Source organism: Callorhinus ursinus, unplaced genomic scaffold (assembly GCF_003265705.2).
Source record: "Callorhinus ursinus isolate GAN/ISIS: 27379988/994484 unplaced genomic scaffold, GSC_fseal_2.0 scaffold42, whole genome shotgun sequence".
Classification (NCBI taxonomy): Eukaryota; Metazoa; Chordata; class Mammalia; order Carnivora; family Otariidae; genus Callorhinus; species Callorhinus ursinus.
Genome location: NW_027397104.1, coordinates 8,722,806 through 8,746,254, shown reverse-complemented (window position 1 = coordinate 8,746,254; position 23,449 = coordinate 8,722,806). Strand labels below are relative to the sequence as shown.

Sequence of the window (23,449 nt, the reverse complement as noted above, 5' to 3'; positions counted from 1 at the left end):
GATGTATTTCAAAAAAGAATACCGATTCAGAACATCTAGCTGTTTAGCAGTGTTTTCCAAGAGTTTTCTTGGAGAACCAAATCAGTCGAATTTTTTCCATTTTTATTTCTCTACAAATACAGAATATAAATCGTATGAAACAGATCTCTTCTATCACCAATCAAGAGCTGAAGATGATGCAGGATGATCTCAATTTTAAATCTACGGAAATGCAGAAATCACAAAGTACAGCTAGGAATTTGACTTCAGGTGAGAAAACATAGATTTTAATATCCTGTTTTTTTCTGTAACAAATTGAAACTTTAAAAATTTAATGGCATTTTAGTTGATATTTTTGAAAGGCTGAGAATATAATTTATGATTGCTTATTGCTCTAGTCATTTATAGGCTCAGAATTTTGTGTGACTTTTCACATCAACTTAATAGTATTTCATTGGGACATTCTGATTCATTTTTAACATTTACTGAATGCTTGCTCTATGCCTGTGCTATAATGTAGGTACACAGAGATTAAAAAAAAAAAATCCAGTCTCTTTCCTCAAGAAACTTTCAGCTTGGTGGAATAATGACAAAAATCAACTAAAATATAATGAAACAGTACTATGATAGAAGGATAAGGAGCAATAGAATTACATTGGGTTCATATCCACTCCAGTCTTGAGTAGTTAGGAGAGGAATCCTCGAGGAAGGAATATTTTAATTATAATTAGTTTCAGCCATTATAACCGACATGATACCAGAGGAACACTTTACAGCAGAAATGTGATGCCAGCCACATATATAATTTTAAATTTCCTAGTAGGTAGGTTATAAAAGTAAACAGACAGGTGAATTTTAATAATATATTTTTATTTAATCAGTTTATCCAAAAGATTATTGTTTAAACATGTAATCAGTACAAAAATGATCAGTGAGATTTTGCAGTTACAGCCCATCTCAACTTGGGACTAGACATAGTCAAATGTTAAAAAGCCGAATGTGGCTAATGGCTGTCATTTGGACAGTGCAGATAGAGATTAAAAACAAATACACAAAATAGAGCTGAAAGAGTAGTATGTCAACTACACTCAAAAGAAAAAAGAGAGTTTAGGATAAAGTCAAAATTTGTATAGAATCTTTGGTTCTTGAATTGATGGTTTCTAACTATGGGTGTTTTTTTATGCTGGTGTGTGGTGATTTTGAATTAGCCATGTTTTTTTTTCCTACCTGGAATTACACTGGCAGTTAGTGAAATTATGAGGAATAAAGAATTAATATTTGCTGCGGCGCCTGGGTGGCTCAGTCGTTAAGCATCTGCCTTCGGCTCAGGTCATGATCCCAGAGTCCTGGGATCGAGCCCCGCATCAGGCTCCCTGCTCGGTGGGAAGCCTGCTTCTCCCTCTCCCACTCTCCCTGCTTGTGTTCCCTCTCTCACTGTGTCTCTCTCTGTCAAATAAATAAATAAGATCTTTAAAAAAAAAAAAAGGAATTAATATTTGCTAACTTAAAAATGTTGGGATTCTTGAATTGGAATAATGGATCCACAATATTTATTTATCTGGAGTTCCCAAATCTAAAAAGCTCCTGGCAGCAAAACCTGACCTGACCTGAACTGATATGAGGCTATTTATAGTCTTTAATTATCCTACCTAATGTGACTGTTCATAATTTTTGCTGCAGAAATAGTTATGTACTTGATGACAGGATGCTGCCTTAAGCCCTGCTGTGGGAGTTATAATATATGTGCTATATTACTTTTCTAAAATCTGAAGAATTCTGCATTCTAAAATGCAGTTACCTGGGAGTTTTATATAAGGATTATAGACCTATAAAAGTATGCTGAATGTTATTAATATACAGTTGAATTTAGATTGATGATATGGGTGGACAATAGTTATTTTATAAAGTATATTTTATCTGCCAAGATTTATTTAGAGTTTGTTTGCTATAGTTTTATTTGTATATCTGAATTTATATGCTAAGAAACTAGAGAAGTTATGTTCTGAATTTGATTTATACCTACTATTGGTTTGACTATCAGAATTTTTTTAATTGTAATAAAAAACACATAACATAAAATATATCATCTTAACCATTAACTGTAAGTACAATGTTGAGCAACAGATGTCTAGAACTTTTTCATCTTGCAAAACTGAAACTTCTACCCGTTGAACAACTGTCCATTTCCCTCTCATCTCCATCCTCTGCTAACCACATTCTACTTTGTTTCTATGAGTTTAACTACTCTAAGTACCTCTTATAAGTGGAATCATGCAATATTTGTCTTTTTGTGAATGGATATTTTACTTATCATAATGTCCTCGAGGTTCATCAGTGTTGTAACATGTGACAGGATTTCCTTTTTTTTAAGGCTGAATAATGTTCTATAGAATGTATGTATTACACTTTTTATTCATTCATTGATGACATTTAGGTTGTTTTTACCTCTCGATTATTGTAATTCATGCTCTAGTGAACATGGGTGTGCAAATATCTCTTTGAGATCTTTTCAGATATGAGTATTTTTACATCTTTATTTTCTTCTTTCTATAAGCCAAAGAATTTTATCTTTAATTATTCCATCTAGGAAATATCTGTTTTGTGTTTTAGATGGTAGTTTTAAGGTTTTCATTTATCTAAAGTCAATTTCAGTTTAAAGTTTTTGCCTCCTTTAAGCTGTCTTTGTATAATGACTGTTGAGAAACACATTTTTTAAAAAGTAAATATCAATACCAGGAAATGAATTCAATTATCAGGACTTTGATCCTTTCATACTTTTATACTTTGTGTTTACATTTCCTTTTAAAAACTAGTCATTATATTTTCTCCAGTGATGTAGGGTTGAAAAGAATGAGAACAGGCTTTAATTTTATTCGAGTTTATTACTATGATAAGGGTTTTACTGAATATTTTCCTTATTAAGGTTTGAATTTTCTGGCCCCTACGATTAATTTCATTTACTCAGTTATTTTTAAGTATTAATTTAAACCAAGCATATAAATTATTTTCCCTCTCTTAACACCATCCCCCATCAAAATTTTCTTGTATCTAGAAGTCGCCATAAGAAGTCTATACTATTCGGGGTGGCTGGGTGGCTCAGTTGTTAAGCGTCTGCCTTCGGCTCAGGTCATGGTCCCAGGGTCCTGGATCAAGCCCCACATCGGGCTCCCTGCTCAAGGGAGAGCCTGCTTCTCCCTCTCCCACTCCCCCTGCTTGTGTTCCTTCCCTCGCTGTCTCTCTCTCTGTCAAATAAATAAATAAAATCATAAAAAAAAAAAAAAGTCTATACTATTCTTGTTCACCTTTCAGAGATAATGAATTTTACATTCCCACTTGTGAATTGCCTCCCTTTGGCTCTTGCATTTATAATTGGAAATCATATAGAATTTATATAGACTTTATATAATTCTATATAATTAAAAATTAAATTCTATATAATTAAAAATTAAATTAAAAATTAAAATCAGGAAAATTGGGGTTATGTAGGGTTGATTTTCTTCATGTACTCTGTTTCTTAATGAGCCAATATTATTCCCAAAGGGACAAAATTATTTCTTGGAGGGAGAGTAAAAATATCTTGAATATAATGGTTAGTGGCCCCCCAAAAGGGTCACTGTACAAGTTTCATGGGAGGGTGGTGATTAGGAAAAAAATAGTCTACAGAAGACTCCTTGGGGTGGACAATAATGGGGAAAAAAGAGATTGCAAAACACTGGTGTATTGCATGAGTAAAGAGGCAAGGAATCTGTCAGCAATAGTTTTTATTTATATTTTTGGAAAGGAAACTCCAGGGAATAAACAAATGCACTGATGGCAGAATATTTCAGAAACATTTCCCCGTGTCAAAGTGGTTCCTTCTGAGACTTTGCTACTGTGTACACACTGCTTAGTAAACCGTGCAACTTCATAGCATATCAGAAGGAACTAGTCTGCATCCTCTTCCTGTCTCTTCCCCTGGAGAAGTTTGTAGCTTTTCAAGGGGACCTGCTGTTAAAGGAAGATAAACTTTACCCTATACCAGCCATCTTCTCCCTTTCTCTAGGAAAAGCAGTTTGTATAGCTCCTAAATGTATGTCCCTAATAGATCTTCAAATTAAACTTCAGTTAGAGTTCAATAACATTTCACTGAACAGTCAAAATATACAAGCTACATACATTTTCTTTTTGGAGCATTGAAACACCATAAGCCTCAGTAACTTTGATTTAGCACTTTGATTTTCATTTTAATTGTTTTCGACCCTAGTTGAGATATGAATCCAACAAAACAAAACACACTCAACAACATTTAAGGCCATATAGCCATATGTTTTTTTGTAACATATATGTCAATATGGTTGGATTTTAAGACTCTTCAAGGGACAAAAGGAAATGCTCAAGTTTAATTATACCAATTTCAATTTGGTTGGGAAAAACTTCCTTTCTTAAATCACTCTCTTTTGAAGCCTTAAAAAAACTATTTGATAGCTTATGCTCTATGATAATTGTTATACATAGAGAGTCATTCAATTTTGAACATATTTTTACTGTAATGTTACCTTACACCTATATTTTAATCCATAATCTCTCTGGTTTCATAGGTAGAAGAAGAAGGTTTAATAGCAGCTTTGTATTTGATTTTCCCATTAGAGAATCTGTATAGATAATAAAACTCAATTCCAAGTAAATTTTGCTAAATTTTATATGAAGAAGCCAACTTAATGCCCTCCCCACATAGAGGGAGACGTCATGGTAAGAGGGCAACAAAGTGCCAAAATCCACACATAAACTCTATTCAGATCCTAATCTGACCAGTGAACTATGTAAGCATTTGGGTAAACTTTAGAAGGTCTAGAAAAAAGCAGCAGTTAGAAGTTGAAAGAGCTGAGTATAGAGATTTTACATACTGCCTACTCCAAAGGAGAAAAGTTTAGGGTTTTAGTTCAGCAAAGTTTATTGCTCATTTAATGGAAGTCAACACTTTTCAAAGGAGCACAATATAATCCAGAATCTCTACAACAGGTCATTTAAAGTGTCAATTATACTATAAAAATTTATAGGAAAATTGAGTCAAGGGGAAAAGCAGTTAATAAACATTAAACCTAAGATAATCCATATGTTGAAATTAACAGAAGACTTTAAGTGTTTAGAAACATATTTAAGGATTTAAAGGAAAATAAAATCATAACAGATGAACAGATGGAGAATCCCACAGAAAAATAAAAATTACAAAAAAGAACCAGGTGAAGAGTCAGTGAACTTGAGGGTCAATAAAAATAATATAATCTGGAGAAGGAATAAAAATGAGCAGAACCTAAATGATCTGTGGGACAGTTTCAGGCAGTCTGACATACATATAATTGGAGTCCCAGAAGGAGTGGAGGCACAGAGAATAGGGGAGAAAAGATAGTTGAAGAAACAATAATGGCTGAAAATTTCCCAAATTTGATGAAAAACCAAGTTTTACAGATCTAAGAAGCTCATTGAACCCCAAACATGATTGATATTAAAAATCCCTTACCTAAGTCCATCATAGTTAAACTGCAAAAATGCAACATAAAGAAAAAACAATGAAAAATGCCAGAGAAAAATAATACATATATGCAGGGAATAATACATCCCACTATAAGATTAAACTTTGTTATTTTTATTATAAAAATCTTTCACCCCTAAATCTCTAAGTAATAAAAGAAAGATGTTCACATTTGGCTTTTAATACTCTGAAATATCACCATATTTTTCTGAGGCTATTCATATCCCTACTTTAAAATAGAGGTAAAGTGAAAGCAAAGTGTTCAAGGATGAAAATGTATATCACTACATGCCTCTGTATACAAACAAGTAACTGTTTGGGATGTTAGGATTATTGTCATACCTAGCCCTGGGAACATGGGAGAGGGGAAACTAGCTTAGGCAGGTTTGAATTCAGATATCTTCATCTGGATGTGCATGATACATATATGTATTTCAGCTCCATTTTAGTATCCATTTTTTAGTTTGCTCTAATCACATTTTACTTGGATAGCTATAAGAAAAGCAAAACAAAGAATGATGCCTGGGGAAGTCTGAATAGCAAAATTGAGCAAGTGTTACTGTTCCTTTCTCATAGCTCACTGTTCCTCATTGAGGCATCTTTCTGAATCATTAACATTTGCTGTTTTAAAAATGAACCTTTCATAAACATGATAATATCACTCAGCAAAAAGAAAAGAAAAGAATATCACTCAGCACCAAAGCCTGACTGGCTGTGTGACCTTGGGCAAATGACCTTTCTGATGGGGCTCCTGGGTGGCTCAGTCAGTTAAGTGTCTGCCTTCAGCTCAGGTTATGATCCCAGGGTCCTGGGATCGAACGTCAGGCTCTCTGCTCAGCGGGGAGCCTGCTTCTCCCTCTCCCTCTGCCTGCCTCTCTCCCTCTCTCTCTCTGTCAAATAAATAAAATCTTTAAAAAAAATTACCTTTCTAAATTTCAGTTTCATCATATAACATTTACCTCCTAAGGCTGTTAAGAAAAGTAGAAGAGATAACATAAAGCCAGGCACATTTCAGGTACTCAATAATATTGGTTCCCTCCATTACTTTTCTTTCACTTTAAAAAAGAACTTTTTTGAGACACCTGGGTGGCTCCATTGGTTAAGCATCTGCCTTAGGCTTGGGTTGTGATCCCAGGTCCTGGGATTGAGCCCTGCGTTGGGCTCTCTGCTCATCAGCAGGGAGTCTACTTCTCCCTCTCCCTCTGTGCTCTTGTTCTTTCTCTCTCTCTCAAGTAAATAAAATCTTTTTAAAAAATTTAAAAGTAAATTAAAAAATAAAGTCAGAACCACAACACTAAGAAGTCTCTGAGATAAGGTAGATATTGTATAATTCTATCAGAACAGAATATTTTTTAAATACTGTTTTCTTATTGTTATTTGTATTCATTATAGAGGATTTGGGAGATACGGAAAAGGATAAATAAGAAAATTTTAAATACAATCTCGCTATCAAGAGTTTATGATTATTAAATTTTGGTATTTATCTTTACAGTCTTTTTTCTTTTCTTTTTATTAAGCTTTTTATTTTAATTCCAGTATAGTTAACATACAGTGTTATATTAGTTTCAGGTGTGCAATATAGTGATTCAGCAATTCTATACATTACTCAGTGCTCATCATAGTAAGTAAACTCTTTAATCTCCATCATCTATTTAACCCATCCCCCTACCCACCTCCCCTCTGGTAACCATCAGTTTGTTCTCTATAGTTAAGAGTCTGTTTCTTGGTTTGTCTCTTTCTCTTCTTTTTTCCCCTTTGCTCATTTGTTTCCTTTCTTAAATTTCACATATGAGTGAAATCATACTGTATTTGTCTTTCTCTGACTGATTTCGCTTATCAGTATGCTCTCTAGCTGCATACATATTGTTGCAAATGGCAAGATTTCATTCTTTTTTATAGCTGGATAGTATTCCATTGTGTGTGTGTGTGTGTGTGTGTGTATACACACCTCTCTCTCTCTCTCTCTCTCTCTCTCTCTCTATATATATATATATATATATATATATATATATACACACACACACACACCTCTTCTTCTTTATCCATTCATCTACCTATGGACACTTGGGCTGATTACATAATTTGGCTATTGTAAATAATGCTGCAATAAACAGGGATGCATGTATCTCTTTGAATTAATGTTTTTGTATTTTGGGGGGTGAATACCCAATAGTGTGATTACTGAATTATAGGGTAGTTCTATTTTCAACTTTTTGAGGATGCTTAAGGCTGTTTTCTACAGTGGCTGCACCAGTTTGCATTCCCACCCACAGTGCACAAGGTTCTTTTTTCTCTACATCCTCACCAACACTTGTTTCTTATGTTTTTTATTTTAGCCACACCTCTAACAGGTGTGAGGTGATATCTCATTGTAGTTTTTGCATTTCTCTGATGGTGAATGATGTTGAGTATCTTGTCATGTGTCTGTTGACCACCTGTATGCCTTCTTTGGAGAAATGTCTGTTCATGTCTTCTGCCCATTTTTAGTTGGATTACTTGAGGGTTTTTGGTGTTGAGTTGTATCAGTTCCTTATTTATTTTGGATACTAACCCTTTAGCAGATATGTCATTTGCCAATATATTCTCCAGTCTTTTTTTTTTTATATTTCATCTTGGAAAAAAAAGAAAAAGCCTCTTCCAAGTATTCTCTGCCCAGCTATCATCCCTCCCTTTCAGAAGTTTCACATCCAAATTTTTAAAAGCCTTCCTCTCCCTCTTGGTCCCATTTTCTTTTCTGTGAAATCTTTTCTCAGGAAATACATCAAGGTTTTTCTGGACAGTAAGTCTAAGTTGTATTTTGCAGTCTTTTTGTTTGTTTGTTTGTTTTAAATCTCTAAGTAGTATTCTGCATTACAAACCACTCTTTTATTCTTGAAATGTCTTTTCACTATCGTTTCTGATTTTTCTTTCATTTCTTTGGTCATTTCTTATTCTCCTTTATGGGATCTTTCATATAAGTTTATTCTTTAAAAATTTGTTATTCTTACAGGTTCTGTCATGAATCCTTTTCTCTTGATGACTTCACCCATTCCCATAGCTTCAGGTGCTGTCTCTATGTTGATGATTTCAAAATCTCTATCTTCAAATTTCTCTCAGGGCTTCAGACCCATATATCGATATATGGGCATGTGGGCATGTTTACTATTTGGGTGTTTCTGAGGTAACTCGAACAGTACATCCTAAGTTGGCATGAACCCTTCATCTCAGTCCCTCCTACAAACAAAAGTTGATACCTCCCTCTGCCTTTCTTACTATCCACTCCTTTACTCAAGTTGGAAATGGGACTCTCCATTGGCTCCTCTTGCTCAACCACTGTATCCAGTCAAGTTCTCTAGTATCTCTCGAGTCCCTCTACATCTCTCCTTCATTTTTTTCCTCATTTATTTCCATGTGAGATAGCTTTAGATTTCATGTATGTAGTTGTCTTCCACTGGAATATAGGTTCTGTAAGGATAGGGATTCTCATATGCTTTGTTCATTGCTGTATCCCCTATGCCTGGAAGTTTGCCTGGCACACAGAAAGCACTTAATATTGCTTAGTGGGAAAAAATCCCCTACACTAGTCTAAGATTTCTTATGTAGATCACTGAATCAACATTTAACTGGTCTTCCTGTACCAATTAATGCTTTTCCAATTAATTGCCCACATTGAAACCGGAGTGAACTTTCTAAAATTTAATTATGCCACATTCTGATTTAAAATCCATCGATTACGAGGAAGAAAAGGGGAGTATGTCAGAGGGGGAGACGAACCATGAGAGATGATGGACTCTGAAAAACAAACTGAGGGTTCTAGAGGGTAGGGGGGTGGGGGGATGGGTTAGCCTGGTGATGGGTATTGAGGAGGGCACGTTTTGCATGGTGCACTGGGTGTTATGAACAAACAATGAATCATGGAACACTGCATCAAAAACTAATGATGTAATATATGGTGATTAACATAACAATAAAAAAATTAAAATCCATCGATTACTTTTCATAGCCCTTAGGATAAAGTTCCAACTCCCTCTATTTTCATTTAAAAAGCCCTTCATGAACTGAAATTCTTCCCACTTTGAACTTTGGGTTCTAGTCAGACTGAACTTCTCTTATTTGTGCATATGTACCATGCTTTCTTACTTTCTTACCTCTAGACTTTGCACATGTTGATTGTGTTCTCTGGGACACATTTACTTTCTTCCTGCTTTGGTTGATTCCTAATCCTTAAGGCCTTACTCAGTTAAAAGGTATGTCTTTAGAGAACGCTCTTGACCAGTACCACATGCTCTCATGGCTCCCTGTATTACTATTTTCATAGTAGTTATCCAATTTATTGTAAATGCATATTTACTGGTTCTACCTCTAGAATATGGCTCTTTGAGCAAAAACAATGTTTTTGTTGATTTCTATTATATTCTTAGCACCTAGCACATAGTAGGTGCTTCATACTTTAAAAACAAAGTATGAGACACACACACACTCCCTCCTTCACGTACACATCTATACAGTCAGTCCTCATTATTCATGGATTCTGTATTTGTGAATTTGCCTACTCACCATAATTAATTTGTAACCCCAAAATCAGTACTTTTAGCACTTTCACCGTCATTTGTGGACGTGTGCAGAGTCAAAAATGTGAATTGTCTGACATGCATTCCCAGCAGAGGTCAAATAAAGCAACACTATCTTCTTGTTTTAGTCCTCACACTATTAGCAAGTATCCTTTATGTGACATATTTAGTGCCATTTTTTCCCCATATTTTTGTACTTTTTGTTCATGATTTTGCTATATAAAATGGCTCCCAAGCATACTGCTGAAGTGTTGGCTTGTGTTCCTAAGCCCAAGAAGGCTGCATTGTGCCTTACAGATTAGCTTCATTCAGGCATAAAGTTGGCCTTGAGTTCAGTGTTAATGAATGAAAAATATATATTAAATAAGGTGTGTTTAAACAGAAATACACATAAAACAAGGTTATGTGTTAGTTGGTTGATGAAAATACTATGACCAGAGGCTCTCAGGAACCTAACCCTATATCCCCTCTAGGAGCAATAGTTCAGTATTTGTTAACTCAATATTTACAGTGACTTTATAGAATAAAACTACCAAAGTAATAAGAATTGACTGTATTTGTAGTTGTAAAATTTTGTTCAAATGTGTATATACATATATATACACACACACACACATAACATTTCATAATTTGCTTTCATGCCCCTATTAAAAATAATGGGCCTTTATCTCATAATATGTTATTAAGTAAGGAAAATTTACACCTATGTGCATTCTTAAATGTTTGTATGAGCATGGAGATAAATATGGCTGATATACATCAGGTTATGTTGGTTACCTGGAAGATGAATATTTTTTTTTCTTAATTTACCTTTGTATTGTCTCACTGGTTGCAGTAAAACATGTTTCTTTTGCAGATATTCTTGTAAGACATGATTTTTAATGGTTGCATTGCATTTCTCTGTGAAAGGAATAAAGTTTTGACTAACTATGGTCTTGAATTTTCTTGTGTTTCAGATAGTCAACGTCTACAGTTGGATCTACAGAAAATGGAACTTCTGGAAAGTAAGATGACTGAGGAACAACATTCTCTGAAAAGCAAAATTAAGCAAATGACAACTGACCTGGAGACATATAATGATTTGCCAGCTTTAAAATCATCAGGTGAAGAAAAGAAAAAGGTAAATGGTAACAGTCTTACAGAATTATTCAAATTGTTTTTTCTTGATCAAATTTAATATATATGTAGTTCATAGAATTTATTATTTGCAGTTGATTATTTGATATATAAGCTAAAATGTTTATATAGGAGGAATTTATTTTTTTTAAAGATTTTATTTATTTATTTGAGAGAGAGAGAATGAGAGATAGAGAGCATGAGAGGGAAGAGGGTCAGAGGGAGAAGCAGACTCCCCGCTGAGCAGGGAGCCCAATGCGGGACTCGATCCCCGGACTCCACGATCATGACCTGAGCCGAAGGCAGTCGCTTAACAAACTGAGCCACCCAGGCGCCCTACATAGGAGGAATTTAGAGAGATGTAAGTTTTAAACAAAAGGCAAAGCAAGAAAAAGCAAGAGCATTTCAACAAATATGAACTTTGTTAAATGCAGGTTTAATTATGAAATTTCCCTCCTTAAGATTTACTCATCAGTGGTTTTTCATTGCTATTTACATTAATTTAAAGTAAATTTGGTTGGATAGGAACACATATATAGCAGCCTTAGTAGAGTTATTAATACAGTTAATACTAATTTAGCTTATTATATCTCAAAAGATATTTTTACAAACAGGTTTTAGAGTAATTATAATCTTGGTAGAATTTACCAGAATATCATTGAAGTTATTTAAGTTAAAAATGATTTATATTGGCTTACTAGATATTTGCTAAAGTCTGTTATTTACTTCTATTTGGATCTATCTAGAAGTTACATCAGGAGAGAACAGTATTAACAACCCGCAGAAATGCCTTTAAGAAAATAACGGAGAAGCTAAACGTAGAATTTGAGACACTAAAAACACAATTGCAAGAAAATGAGACACATTCTCAGGTAAAAAGAAAAAAAGAATCTGAAATTTATTTCTGTTTTTAAACTATCTGTCCCATGTTTTTAATCTATATTTTCACCCCAAAATAATTTTTTTTAACTTGCTTTATTTATCCTTCCAGACTTTGTGCTTTGAAGATAGCCAGACTGTACAATCTCCACTTAGAATGAATTTACTTTTGCTCTCCTTCTATAAACCGGTATTGAAGGACTACTCTGTGCTAGGCCCTGTTCTGGGCACAGCCTATTGGCTGATAATAGCTTTTACAAATTTCAAAATTAAAACTTTTTTTTTTAAGATTTATTTGACAGAGAGACAACAGCGAGAGAAGGAACACAAGCAGGGGGGAGTGGAAGAGGGAGAAGCAGGCTTCCCGCTGAGCAGAGAGCCTGATGTGGGGCTCGATCCCAGGACCCTGGGATCATGACCTGAGCTGAAGGCAGACCCTTAACGACTGAGCCACCCAGGCACCCCAAAATTAAAACATTTTTAATGGAGAAACTTTGCTAACTCACAAAAACCACAAATAGAGAAAATAAACCTTAATGACTAATATCACAGAAGAATTAATTCTTGTCATTTTTGTGGGGGTCCTTCTAGTCTATATGTATATGTTATATGTACACACATTTTTTATGTATATGTATACATTTATTTATATTTATGGAAATGGTATCATATTGTACATATTATTTGGAAACTTGTTTTTCATTATTAACTATACCTAATAAGTAGTTTGCCTTGTCATAGCTTTTAAAAATATGATTTTTTTTTTTAAGATTTAATTTATTTATTTGACAGAGAGACACAGTGAGAGAGGGAACACAAGCAGAGGGAGTGGGAGAGGGAGAAGCAGGCTTCCCGCAGAGCAGGGAGCCCAATGCGGGGCTCGATCCCAGGACCCTGGGATCATGCCCTGAGCCGAAGGCAGATGCTTAACGACTGAGCCACCCAGGCACCCCTAAAAATATGATTCTATATAATATTTGACTTAATGGATATAGTATAAATTACTGAACCAGTTTCATATTATTGGACATTTAGGTTATTTTTAGTTTTAAAACTGTTTAATGCTGTAAAAAGCAGTTCTGTCCTTGAACTTCTTGATTTACATTTCTGATTATTTACACAGGATTCACAGACATACCCCCCTTTCACATCATTTATCCTGATAGAATTACCTGAACAATGTCGGAGGTCTTAGAGATTGAGTGTCCTGTCTGAGAGGGTAGAGATGATACCTGTTTCGTTCACTTTCTCCCCACACTGTGCCCGTGGTTGGCACATAATAGGTGTTCAATAAGTATTTGTTGGAGGATTAAATGAAGCATGTGTGGCATGTACAAAATCAGTAGATAAAGATTGATCATCTCATCTAATTAGTATATATTAGCAGTTTGCAACTATGATTTATTAATGCTAAATGCATTCTTCCTTTTCTTTAAATGGTAACATGATCCTGATAGACAATCATTGTTAACATTTTGGTATAATATCCTTGTAACTTTTTTCCTTTGCAGTTATACACCCATATTGATTATATTATTTTTACAAAAAATGAAATTCTGTGCATATAGTCTTTAAACATTCATTTTCTCACAAATATTTTCAAGCTCCTTTTTTGATATTTTTATGACTATTTCATTTTATGGATTTACCATTTTAAAAACAAAGACATACCTTATATTCATCTTGTAAGGGGTGACATCTCATCAGAGTTTGCCACAACTACTAAAAGCTTAGAAGTCACTATTTTACATATTTAGATTTATCAGTTATTCTGTCGCTACTTCATAAATAAACAGGTCTAGATATAGATTTCTAAGTGGCAAAATTATCCTAGGCTGTTTAGATTGGGGATGGATACTGGAGAAGAAATCTAAGAAGTTTATGAGGCCATTGTCTTAAATGATTCTTAGGAAAAAATACTGATACTGCTTATGGAATATCAGCTCTCCTTTTTCACTGAATAAGGAGGAAAACACTTGACAGACACAATTTCTTAGAGCCAGTCAATGGCTACTTATTTATTCCCACATCAAGTGCTAGTCATATACTTAACCCCTTATACTGATAACAGGAATTCATAACATAACTCACAATTTACCATCCTTCTCTATATTATTTGTTGCTTTTGGAAATCCCCATTGATCAAATAAAATCTGGTCTCCTTTTGCAACTATTTTCTCGAAAACCGCTTTTTGACATAGACTTTTTGATGAATGGCTATTATTTATTTGATATCATTTAATATATTTATATTGGAACAAACTATAAAACTCCTAGAAGAAAACATTAGGGATAAAGCTCCTTGACATTAGTCTTGGCAACAGTTTTTTGGTTATGACATCAAATGCACAAACAACAAAGACAAAAATATATAAGTATGCCCACATCAAACTAGAAGGCTTCTGCACAGCAAAAGAAACAATCAACAAAATGCAAACAGCCTATGGAATGGGAGAAAATGTTTTCAAATCATAATATCTGATAAGGGGTTCATATTCAAAATATATAAAGAATATATACAACACACTGTTTACGGAAGTTGTAGGGGAACTTTCATGCTTCAAGATATTCTTGGAGGTTTAAAGGCAAGTCACTAATACAGATGTATAATATATAAGGAAGTTGACCATCTGATAGAGTGTTGCTTTTATAGCATTATTCATTTAGCACTTAAGAGGTCTGCATTCTAAGAAGGCCACCTCTTTGTATGAAACAAAGGGGAAAAGTTTGGTACTTGACTTTGCAAAAGGTTATTAGAGATTTATTGCCAAAAAGTGCTGACTGCTTCCTTAAGTCCATCTTAACTTTGAGTTCCTATCTGGGGAGCCAGATCTGATTTAATAGTGTTAACTCACAGTACATACAGTTTACATAATTAATTAGTTAGGATTTATCCTAATACCTAGATTTATCTCTTTAGAGGAAACAGTGGGATGGATGCTACATTAACACTGAACATATACCCTGAAAATAATTTTAACATGAGAGTAGAAGTATTAATGCTGCTTTAGTTATCAGATTCTTAAAAATGACCATTACCTCTTAGAAATGTCTACACAGAATGTTATTGTAATGTTTCATTTCTCAGACAGTCCTTTGCCTAGGAAAAATACTATGGGCATCTTAAAAAAGAAAGACTATAACCCAGAGTTAAAAGGTTAATTAAATCAGAAAAACAATTTAATTCTATAACAGTAAAATTGTCTTCTGAGGAAGCAACCATCAATATAATATCCACATTAGCTTCCTGTTGATGCAGAAATTATTGTAACAGTGCCAGCTTTTTACCAACCCTCTTACAATCTTCACACTGCAGCTCTGCTCTTATCACAGCTTTTGGAATTAGACAGGAAATTTAGCCCTGGAAATAAGGAAGTTACTCCTATATAGTTGAACCTTTGACAGTGTTAGAATATATATCACATTTGTAGCATTAGACTTCCAGATTTCAAGGAGAGATTCCCATCATGTCCCATTCTTTTCTTTCAAGTTCTTTTTGGAAAGTGAAAAGTCATAAATTGTCTTTCAGTTGGCATGTTCATTGGCATAATAAATATTGTAAATATTTTCCAATTAAACATATAGAGTAAAGCCTGTTGTCAAATTCAACATTGTATTTATTAATGTATTTACTGTTGTTTAATCCTTTCTAATTTTCCTTTTTGTCTGCCATGGCTTTATCTCACCAAAATGCAAGGAGTTGATAAGATTTAAAATTGAATGTTTTTTTTCTTATCCTCTTAAAAGCGTGTATAATTGTTTTGAGTATGGATACTGTTTAACATTTTTATTTTGTGTTTTTTAGCTTACAAATTTGGAGAGGAAGTGGCAACACCATGAGCAAAATAATTTTGTGATGAAAGAATGTATCCTTTAAAAAAAAGCAAATGAACTTGACAGTGATTTTTTTTTTTTTTAAGATTTATTCACTTATTTGAGGGGGGGTAGGGAGGTAGAGGGAGAGAGAGAATCTCAAGCTGACTCCCTGCTGAGCGGGGAGCCTGATGCAGGGCTCGATCTCACATCCCTGAGATCATAACCTGAGCCCAAACCAAGAGTCAGATGCTCAACTGACTGAGCCACCCAGGCACCCCAGAGTGATTTTTTTTCGTAAGAATTTCTTTAAAGAAATGAAATGAAATGAAATTTAACACCAACTTATCAAATACCTAGTATGTACAAAACACCAAGCTAAACTATGTGGGGAATAAATGAGTAAGACTCAGTTTCCAGTCTACAATAATTAGGGTATGTGTGTGTATACCAAAGTAACAATAGAAAGCAGACTGTACAAAGTCATAGTGTGGCATAGTGACTTAAGTGCACAGAATTTTCAGTGTTGACTTTACTACTTGTAGGTTAGGGACTTCAGGCAATTTATTTAATTTGTTTAAACCCCAATTTTGTCATCTCAAATATAGTTAATATTTCCTTCTCATAGAGCTACTGAAAGAATTATATAAAACCATGCATATATGTATATTCATAATTGCTGTTGCTTATAATACTGTACCTTGGATATCTGGGCAGCAGAGGGAGGGAAGCCCAAGTAGTATCCTGAGAAATTTGACTTTCAAGCTCATCTGTGTTTCAGCCAATTCAACTTCAATTTCTACCAGGGTGGTACTTAAATCCCATCTTCTTGCTAATCTTTCTGTGTGATTATGTAGGAGGAAGCAGCTGTTGAGGATATGTGTTGTGAAATTATAAGAAACATTTCCCAAAAAGTTATTTTCTGTTCCCTTCTTTGACCGTTTGAGGACATCTCTAGCTTGGAGAAGTAGCTCCTGAGTCATTGGTAGTTTAGATTCTCCTCTAGGAAACTGCCAAACTTCAGCTCAGGGCAGCACGGATTCCCGGCTTACTTCCACATCAAATGCATTGGGGCTTGGGGCTCTATTCCCAGCAGTCGTGCTACTCAGTTTAAAAGCAAAAGATTCTCAATGTGCTTTAGTCCAGCGGTTTAGTTTATGCAACACAAAGTAGGGGATTTTGAAGTAGATTGAATTCTAGAGACTTCTGAAATTCAGTGTGGTACTCTAGAGAACATGGTTCTTCTGAACATTCAGTTGTTCTCAGACCAAAATTAGACTGAGATCCATAATATTAACTATGAAAAAGCTCTTACGGGCACCTGGGTGGCTCAGTCAGGTTAGTCATCTAACTCTTGATTTTGGCTCAGGGTCGTGAGATTCAGCTCCATGTGGAGCCCCGCACTCAGTGCAGAGTCTGCTTGTCCCTCTCCCTCTGCTCCTCTCTCTCAAATAAATAAAATCTTTTTTTAAAAAAGCTCTTATACTGTAAGGTGAACTTTTTTGAAACAAGTTTTGCTTAGCCTTTTAGGTTTTAATTGATCTTCATCTGTTAATATATATTTTTTAATATATTCTAATTGTGCTTTTTCTGACCATTTTGAACTTTCAATAAGAAAAATTAAAAAAATGATTTAGTTCCTAAGCCAAAGTGGATTACTATTTTTGTTGATCACTGTTCCCCCTTAACTCATGTAATTAGTCATAGCAACCAAGAGTCGAGAGAGTGATTACCAGTCAATTATGAAGAATGTAACCAAGCAGATTGCAGAGTACAATAAAAGCATCGTGGACGCTCTACATAGCATGAGCAGAAACTGAGTCTGAACCAACTGCAGGTCTCTATAGTAGTATGCTCTTGCTACTAAACTTTGTATAAGCTGACTGAAAAAGAATAACTTACCCTTGAAGAGTTTTACCTAAAAATTTTCAGTTCTGTAATTTTTGTGACCTCTTTGAAGAGGTTATACTATTTTAAATAGTATAATAGTTCAATAAAAAGTTTGCATACAGAAAAGCATCTTTTTATATTTGTATTTGTGTGGGTGATAAAAATGTGTCAACCAACCCAAAAATGAACTAGAAGTGGCCATTGAGATTCATTTAGTTGGTATAATCCATCTATGGCAGCAAATGAGATCATTTTTTTTACATGTCAACGCTAAGAGGGATACATTGAGATTCTGATTTAGTACTTATGTCAACCTTGTGAAGTTTTGCTTCTAGAAAAAGTAAGAATGACAGGGAGATGTTTAGCTTTGAACTTTATTTCTCAATAGGGTATATTTGATGTATTTTAGGGAATATAAAGTTGCAGGTTAACAAATATTCTTTGTATATCAGTTATCCCTAAAGATTCAGAATTGAAAACTTTAACCTTTGAATTTTAAAAATATTTCTTCATGTGTATATACTAGGAAAAACATGAAGTTTAAAAGAAATGCACTTATGGTAGTCCGTTTTAGACAATGGCTGTTGCCTGTTCATTGCCACTCTGGAGTATACATTCACTCTTTTTGACTGTAAGTAGATTAATTTTGTATTGCCAGAACATTTGAAAAGAAAAACTAGAAGAGGTAGAATTGTATAGTATAAATCTAGGAGATATTATAGTAACTAAAGAGGTATCTTCTCTTGTGGGCAGGAATAAGTCCTCTTGGCCAGCATAAAATAATTCGTAAAACTATCCTCCTTTTGCTCTGATTTCATGTTCATCAAGTAACTCCACTTCTCAGTATTCCTGAAACACAAACATATTGGTTTCTTTAAAAAGTGGGGGGCTTTATTGAGATATAATTTACATATTATAAATTACCCATACATGTTGCTTTCTTGAAGTAAATATCACCATAAACTCTTCAACTTTAGTATGTGTGAGATTATGTAGACGGGTGAGCATTTTGTTTAACTCTAGATTACTAATATGGCTGAAGATCCTGGACAGTGATACATTCATTAAAGTGGCATTCTAAAAATGTGTTCCTCAAATCTTGAGTTCTTCAGTTTATTAATAGGTGTTATGCTACCAAAGGATTCATGGTCGAAGTTTGGAAAACATGGTTTGTAACAAAGGTAAATTGTTTTCTTTCTTCTTGACTGCCAAGAGCCCTTAATATGCTAATATACAATAAGATCAAGAAGAGTATATAGTATTTAAGGGTTTGGGTTTTTTTTTTCCCCCCAAGTGGTGGGATTATGGTTGTTTTAATCTTCCTTGGACTTTTTGGTCTAAAAACTTTGGTTCAAAATTATCTATCATGTACATATAATATTTAGAAATGTAACAAAAGTTCAAATAAAGTTCTATATACAGTTAGTACTTCTAACCTGTGGAAAAGAAGTATGGTAGTAAGACAACTCTGCAGTTATTGAACTAGATCTGACCCAATCTTCACCCAGAAAGAAAGTAGGAGGAAGAATGACTTATCTAATAAACATACGTGTTTGCATTATAAGAATGAGAAGCTTGGCAGAAAAAAAAATTTTCTTAAAAAAAAAAAGCAAGGTTTCCAACCTCTGTTTTAAATTACTCATATATGATATTTGCAGAACATAATTGAGCAGGATTTCTTTAAACTAAAACCTGTGTTATCTGAGGGAAATTCTCACTAATGTCTCTTCCTTCCTCTCAGAGCTTTTCAACAAATCCAACAAGAATATTTCTTTGCTAGGATAGAGCTGGAGGCTACTATCTGCATGAACCGGCTCTTCCTCAGTCAGTCACATTGCTCAGTGAGTTCCATTCCTGTTAAAACAACACCTTGTAAGTCATATGGAAAGAAGCTGCAGACTGAACAAACATGCTGAGTAATTTTACTAATGAAAATCAACATGGGAAAGTTAGCAAGTCTTTGTTTTTCCCATCCTTATCCTTCATCAATAAATAAACATGAGTTCTTGAATCTCATTTTCACTAACTGGGGAGTCCTTGATTTTGACCACATTCTGATGGAATAATGCCATTCACACTAGAGATAAAAGACCAGTTAGTAGAAGCTCCCATGGTTTTTGCTATCTCCCTGCCAGGAAATTAGAACATTTAGACTTAAAGTAAGAAGAAACCAAGATGGACTACTAGAGCATTATTGTCATCTATTTTAATAGTAATATATCTTTCATTTTCATTTACCTTTCCAGATAAAAGTACATTATGCCTTTAAATTACAGATTCACAGTTTGAGAACTGATATTGAACATCTTTAAAAAGACAATTTTTAAAATTAAGTTCTGTGCCCAAAATGGGGCTCAAACTCATGACCTCAAGATCAAGATTCACATTTTCCACCAACTGAGCCAGCCAGGTGTGCCTAAAAAGACAATTTTTAATGCAAAGGTAGAAAATTTAGGAAAGACAGGTAACAAAATGAAGAAAATAAATTATTTGTCATGTCCCTAGTCTCTCTAGATGTTCATCTATATATCTGTAACATATTTCTTATTTATGTACTTACGTATTTTTAATAAAATTAAGATCATATTCTTAAATTTACTTTTGCTGTTTATCATTTTGCATATATTTGTCCATGATATTATATATTCTTGTACAGCATGTTAAATTGATGCATATTATTCTATTATACAGATATTTTCTAAAAACGAATCCCTCATTCAATGCGGTTTATGGTGTAGGAATTAAGCATAAGTTTTGGATTAGGTAACTGAGTTGGACAATCATGACTCCCTTACTAACTTGTTATATGACCTTGGGAAGTTAGTCTCTGAATTTTAGTTTCTTCATCTGTAAAATAAAACAGTAGGGCTTAATCATAAGATTGGGTCAAAGAGTATGCAGAATTCAAGGCTTTTGACACAAATGGCTTTCAGAAAGGTAACATGATATTAGCAGTGTGCAAGAGTGCTTGTTTCCCTGCCCTCTCACCAACGCAAGTGTTATTCAGGTTGACAATGCACTAACTCATTTGTTTTAGTTTTTTTTTTAAATAAACCTAATTGCCTCCATTATTATAATTAGAAACTTTATTGTGTTTTAATTAATATGCAGGATATGTTTCATACTAAAAAATAAATCTATTAATAAAAATAAATAGAATTTTAAAAATATTCATTATAGCTTTGTAATAATGAAGGTTTAATGCTTGATGCTTATTTTTAAAAGTTAGTAGATTATACTTTGCTGCCTCAATATCTTCTCTCATAATATATCATAATGAATTATTGCTCTGAAAAGCTGACTGTATAACCTTAAGTGGAATAGGAAGAATCTGTGTAGAAATAATCTGCCTGATAATAACCAGGGGTGTTCTGTGATCATTTTCTCTGTCTTCCTCTGTCACAGCAATTACACATAAGGACAAGCTGTGTTAGAGAAGGGACAATAATATCCATAAGAGAGTTCAGTGTACAAGAGAGTTTGGAGGAAGCATGAGTCCTTAAGAATTCAATGGTCTGCTACCTAAAAGAGGCTTAGGCACACAAGGTAAGTCTCTCACAAGGGAAATACAAAAACTAAAATGAGGGGCGCCTGGGTGGCTCGGTCGTTAAGCGTCTGCCTTCGGCTCAGGTCATGATCCCGGGGTCCTGGGATTGAGCCCCGCATTGGGCTCCCTGCTCCACGGGAGGCCTGCTTCTCCCTCTCCCTCTCCCCCTGCTTGTGTTCCCTCTCTCTCTCTGTGTGTGTGTGTTTCTGTCAGATAAATAAATAAAATCTTAAAAAAAAAAAACTAAAATGAGATTTTCAAAATTAACTTTTGTTTTATTTCCAAATCTTTCTGTAAAACAGTATTCTTACCCTGATAACAATATGGTGATACCATGGATGAAAGGCAGACTTAATCAGTTAAAATTATATTTGGCACAAGGTCAAGAAAGAACTATTTCTAACCAAATTGAAATATTATCTCATTTTCTGTGTTTTCATTTTCAACAGATAAATTTACCCTATTAGAGGAAGCCCAGACTGACATGAAAGTGAAAATATTTGATATAGTCCATAAGTTCAACCTAGATTTTTATCAAAGGAAACTATAGTTCATTTTTAAAAAGCCTCTATCTTTAATTTGCTTCTTGTTAAAGTGAACTTTACTGGAGATGGGGAGGGCTGCCTTAGAGATTGACCAGCCCCACCCCATCCCCCCTGCCAAGGACAAAGCAGAGACCTGTGTCTCAGGATTAGGGGAAATGGTTAAGAAGGAGAGGAAAAGAAAATTGCTTTTCCAGCTTCTCTAACTTCCCATGTAGCCTACAGAGAAAAGCAAGCATCCCTTGGGAGGAAATAACAAAAGTGTTAAACAGTAGATGGATGGATGAAACCTGCATCCCTGCAGTGTACTAGAGCTCTTGCCTTTATAATGTCCCTTGCTTGTAGTTGCCAGAAGGCCAAATGGACGTTTACTACCAATTGGCCCTACCCTCCTGGGGGCCTCTACCTTTGAAGATGTTCCTTGGCTCAGTTCCTTTTCCTGCCAGAAATAACAAAGTCAGTAAAGCGAGTCTGGTAAAGCTGTAAAAGTCTGGTTGCCTTGTTTCGTTTTCCAAGGGCACACTTGAGGTATCTGGTTGGACCATAAGAGGTATTCATAAGAGACCTTAAGAGACAGCTAATTGGAAGTAGTGTCAGGTAATAAGAGATAAGTAAGGCTCTTCTTGCAAAACCACCCACAACTACATTATCTCCAAGGTGCCCCATCTCAGCCAAAAAAGAAAGTCCCCCACAAAATAAACATTCAAAGGTTCTCTTTTCATTAAGCGTAGATTGGATTTCCTTACCAAACACTCTGATTTGTCAGGCTTTTGATTCTTAAAATACTTTAAGACCCTCCTGTGTACTGCCATCCCCCTCCCTCAACAATAACCTCAACAAGCATGGCACGTATTGATGCCATATTTGCTTAATTATCTTCTCAGTAAGAATTAGGGTATGATCTGATGAAAAGAATTTTTAAAAGAATTTATTGGTTTGGTTGTCCATACCAAGTAATGCTTTGACATTGTATGATCACACCCTCAGAAATTTTAATATAAACAAAAAGGACATTTCCAAATGATGATGAGAGGAAACTTAGTACTAAACACCCCAGTAAGGAAAGTCCCTGGGATTTTAGCTACCACATGGGTTAGACCCTTTGCCATGTCTTATAATAATCTGACTTTATTTCTGTTTCTTTCATTGTGATGAAAGCATCCACGACACAAATATGATTAGACATTTCTTTAAGCCTTCTTCCTTGAAAGAGCTTTGTAAATCTAATTACTGCAAAGATTTCCCTCACCTACTTGAAAAGATCCATTCCTTCATAATACTCAAGCTAGTCACATAGTTCCCATGGCTCTTTCCTTCACCACCTTACTCCTCTGCTTGTACATAATTACTGAAATAACTGAAAGGGCATGGGACATTTGAGTTTGAAGAAGTTCTTCCTATGTAGCTCACCAGCTGAAGGCCTTTGGGCAACTCATTCCAGTCTCCCTGAGCCTATTTGCAGGGTTATTATAAGATTCCTATGCAATTAAGGTGTGTGAAATTGCTTTAATGTATAAAGTGCCATGTAAATAAGGTAGTAGTTAATATATTTCTTTAACTTTTCCCCATCCCCACTGCCTGCATACAAACATCTTCATCAGTATCCATTCTTCCCTATCAGAAG

The 23,449-nt window shown here is 34.6% G+C and overlaps 1 protein-coding gene across 1 annotated transcript in view; it reads left to right on the top strand.

Annotated features, from left to right (window-relative positions):
• IFT74 (intraflagellar transport 74) overlaps nucleotides 1-17,862 on the top strand; it is an 86,104-nt gene extending 68,242 nt beyond the window's left edge. Inside the window, exons 16-20 of the mRNA XM_025853011.2 lie at nucleotides 123-249; nucleotides 10,995-11,158; nucleotides 11,901-12,026; nucleotides 15,839-15,899; nucleotides 17,548-17,862. Coding sequence (XP_025708796.1) covers nucleotides 123-249; nucleotides 10,995-11,158; nucleotides 11,901-12,026; nucleotides 15,839-15,899; nucleotides 17,548-17,666 — 597 coding nt within the window. The 3' untranslated portion in view covers nucleotides 17,667-17,862. The remainder of the gene's footprint in view (nucleotides 1-122; nucleotides 250-10,994; nucleotides 11,159-11,900; nucleotides 12,027-15,838; nucleotides 15,900-17,547) is intronic.
• Nucleotides 17,863-23,449: the final 5,587 nt, after the last annotated feature.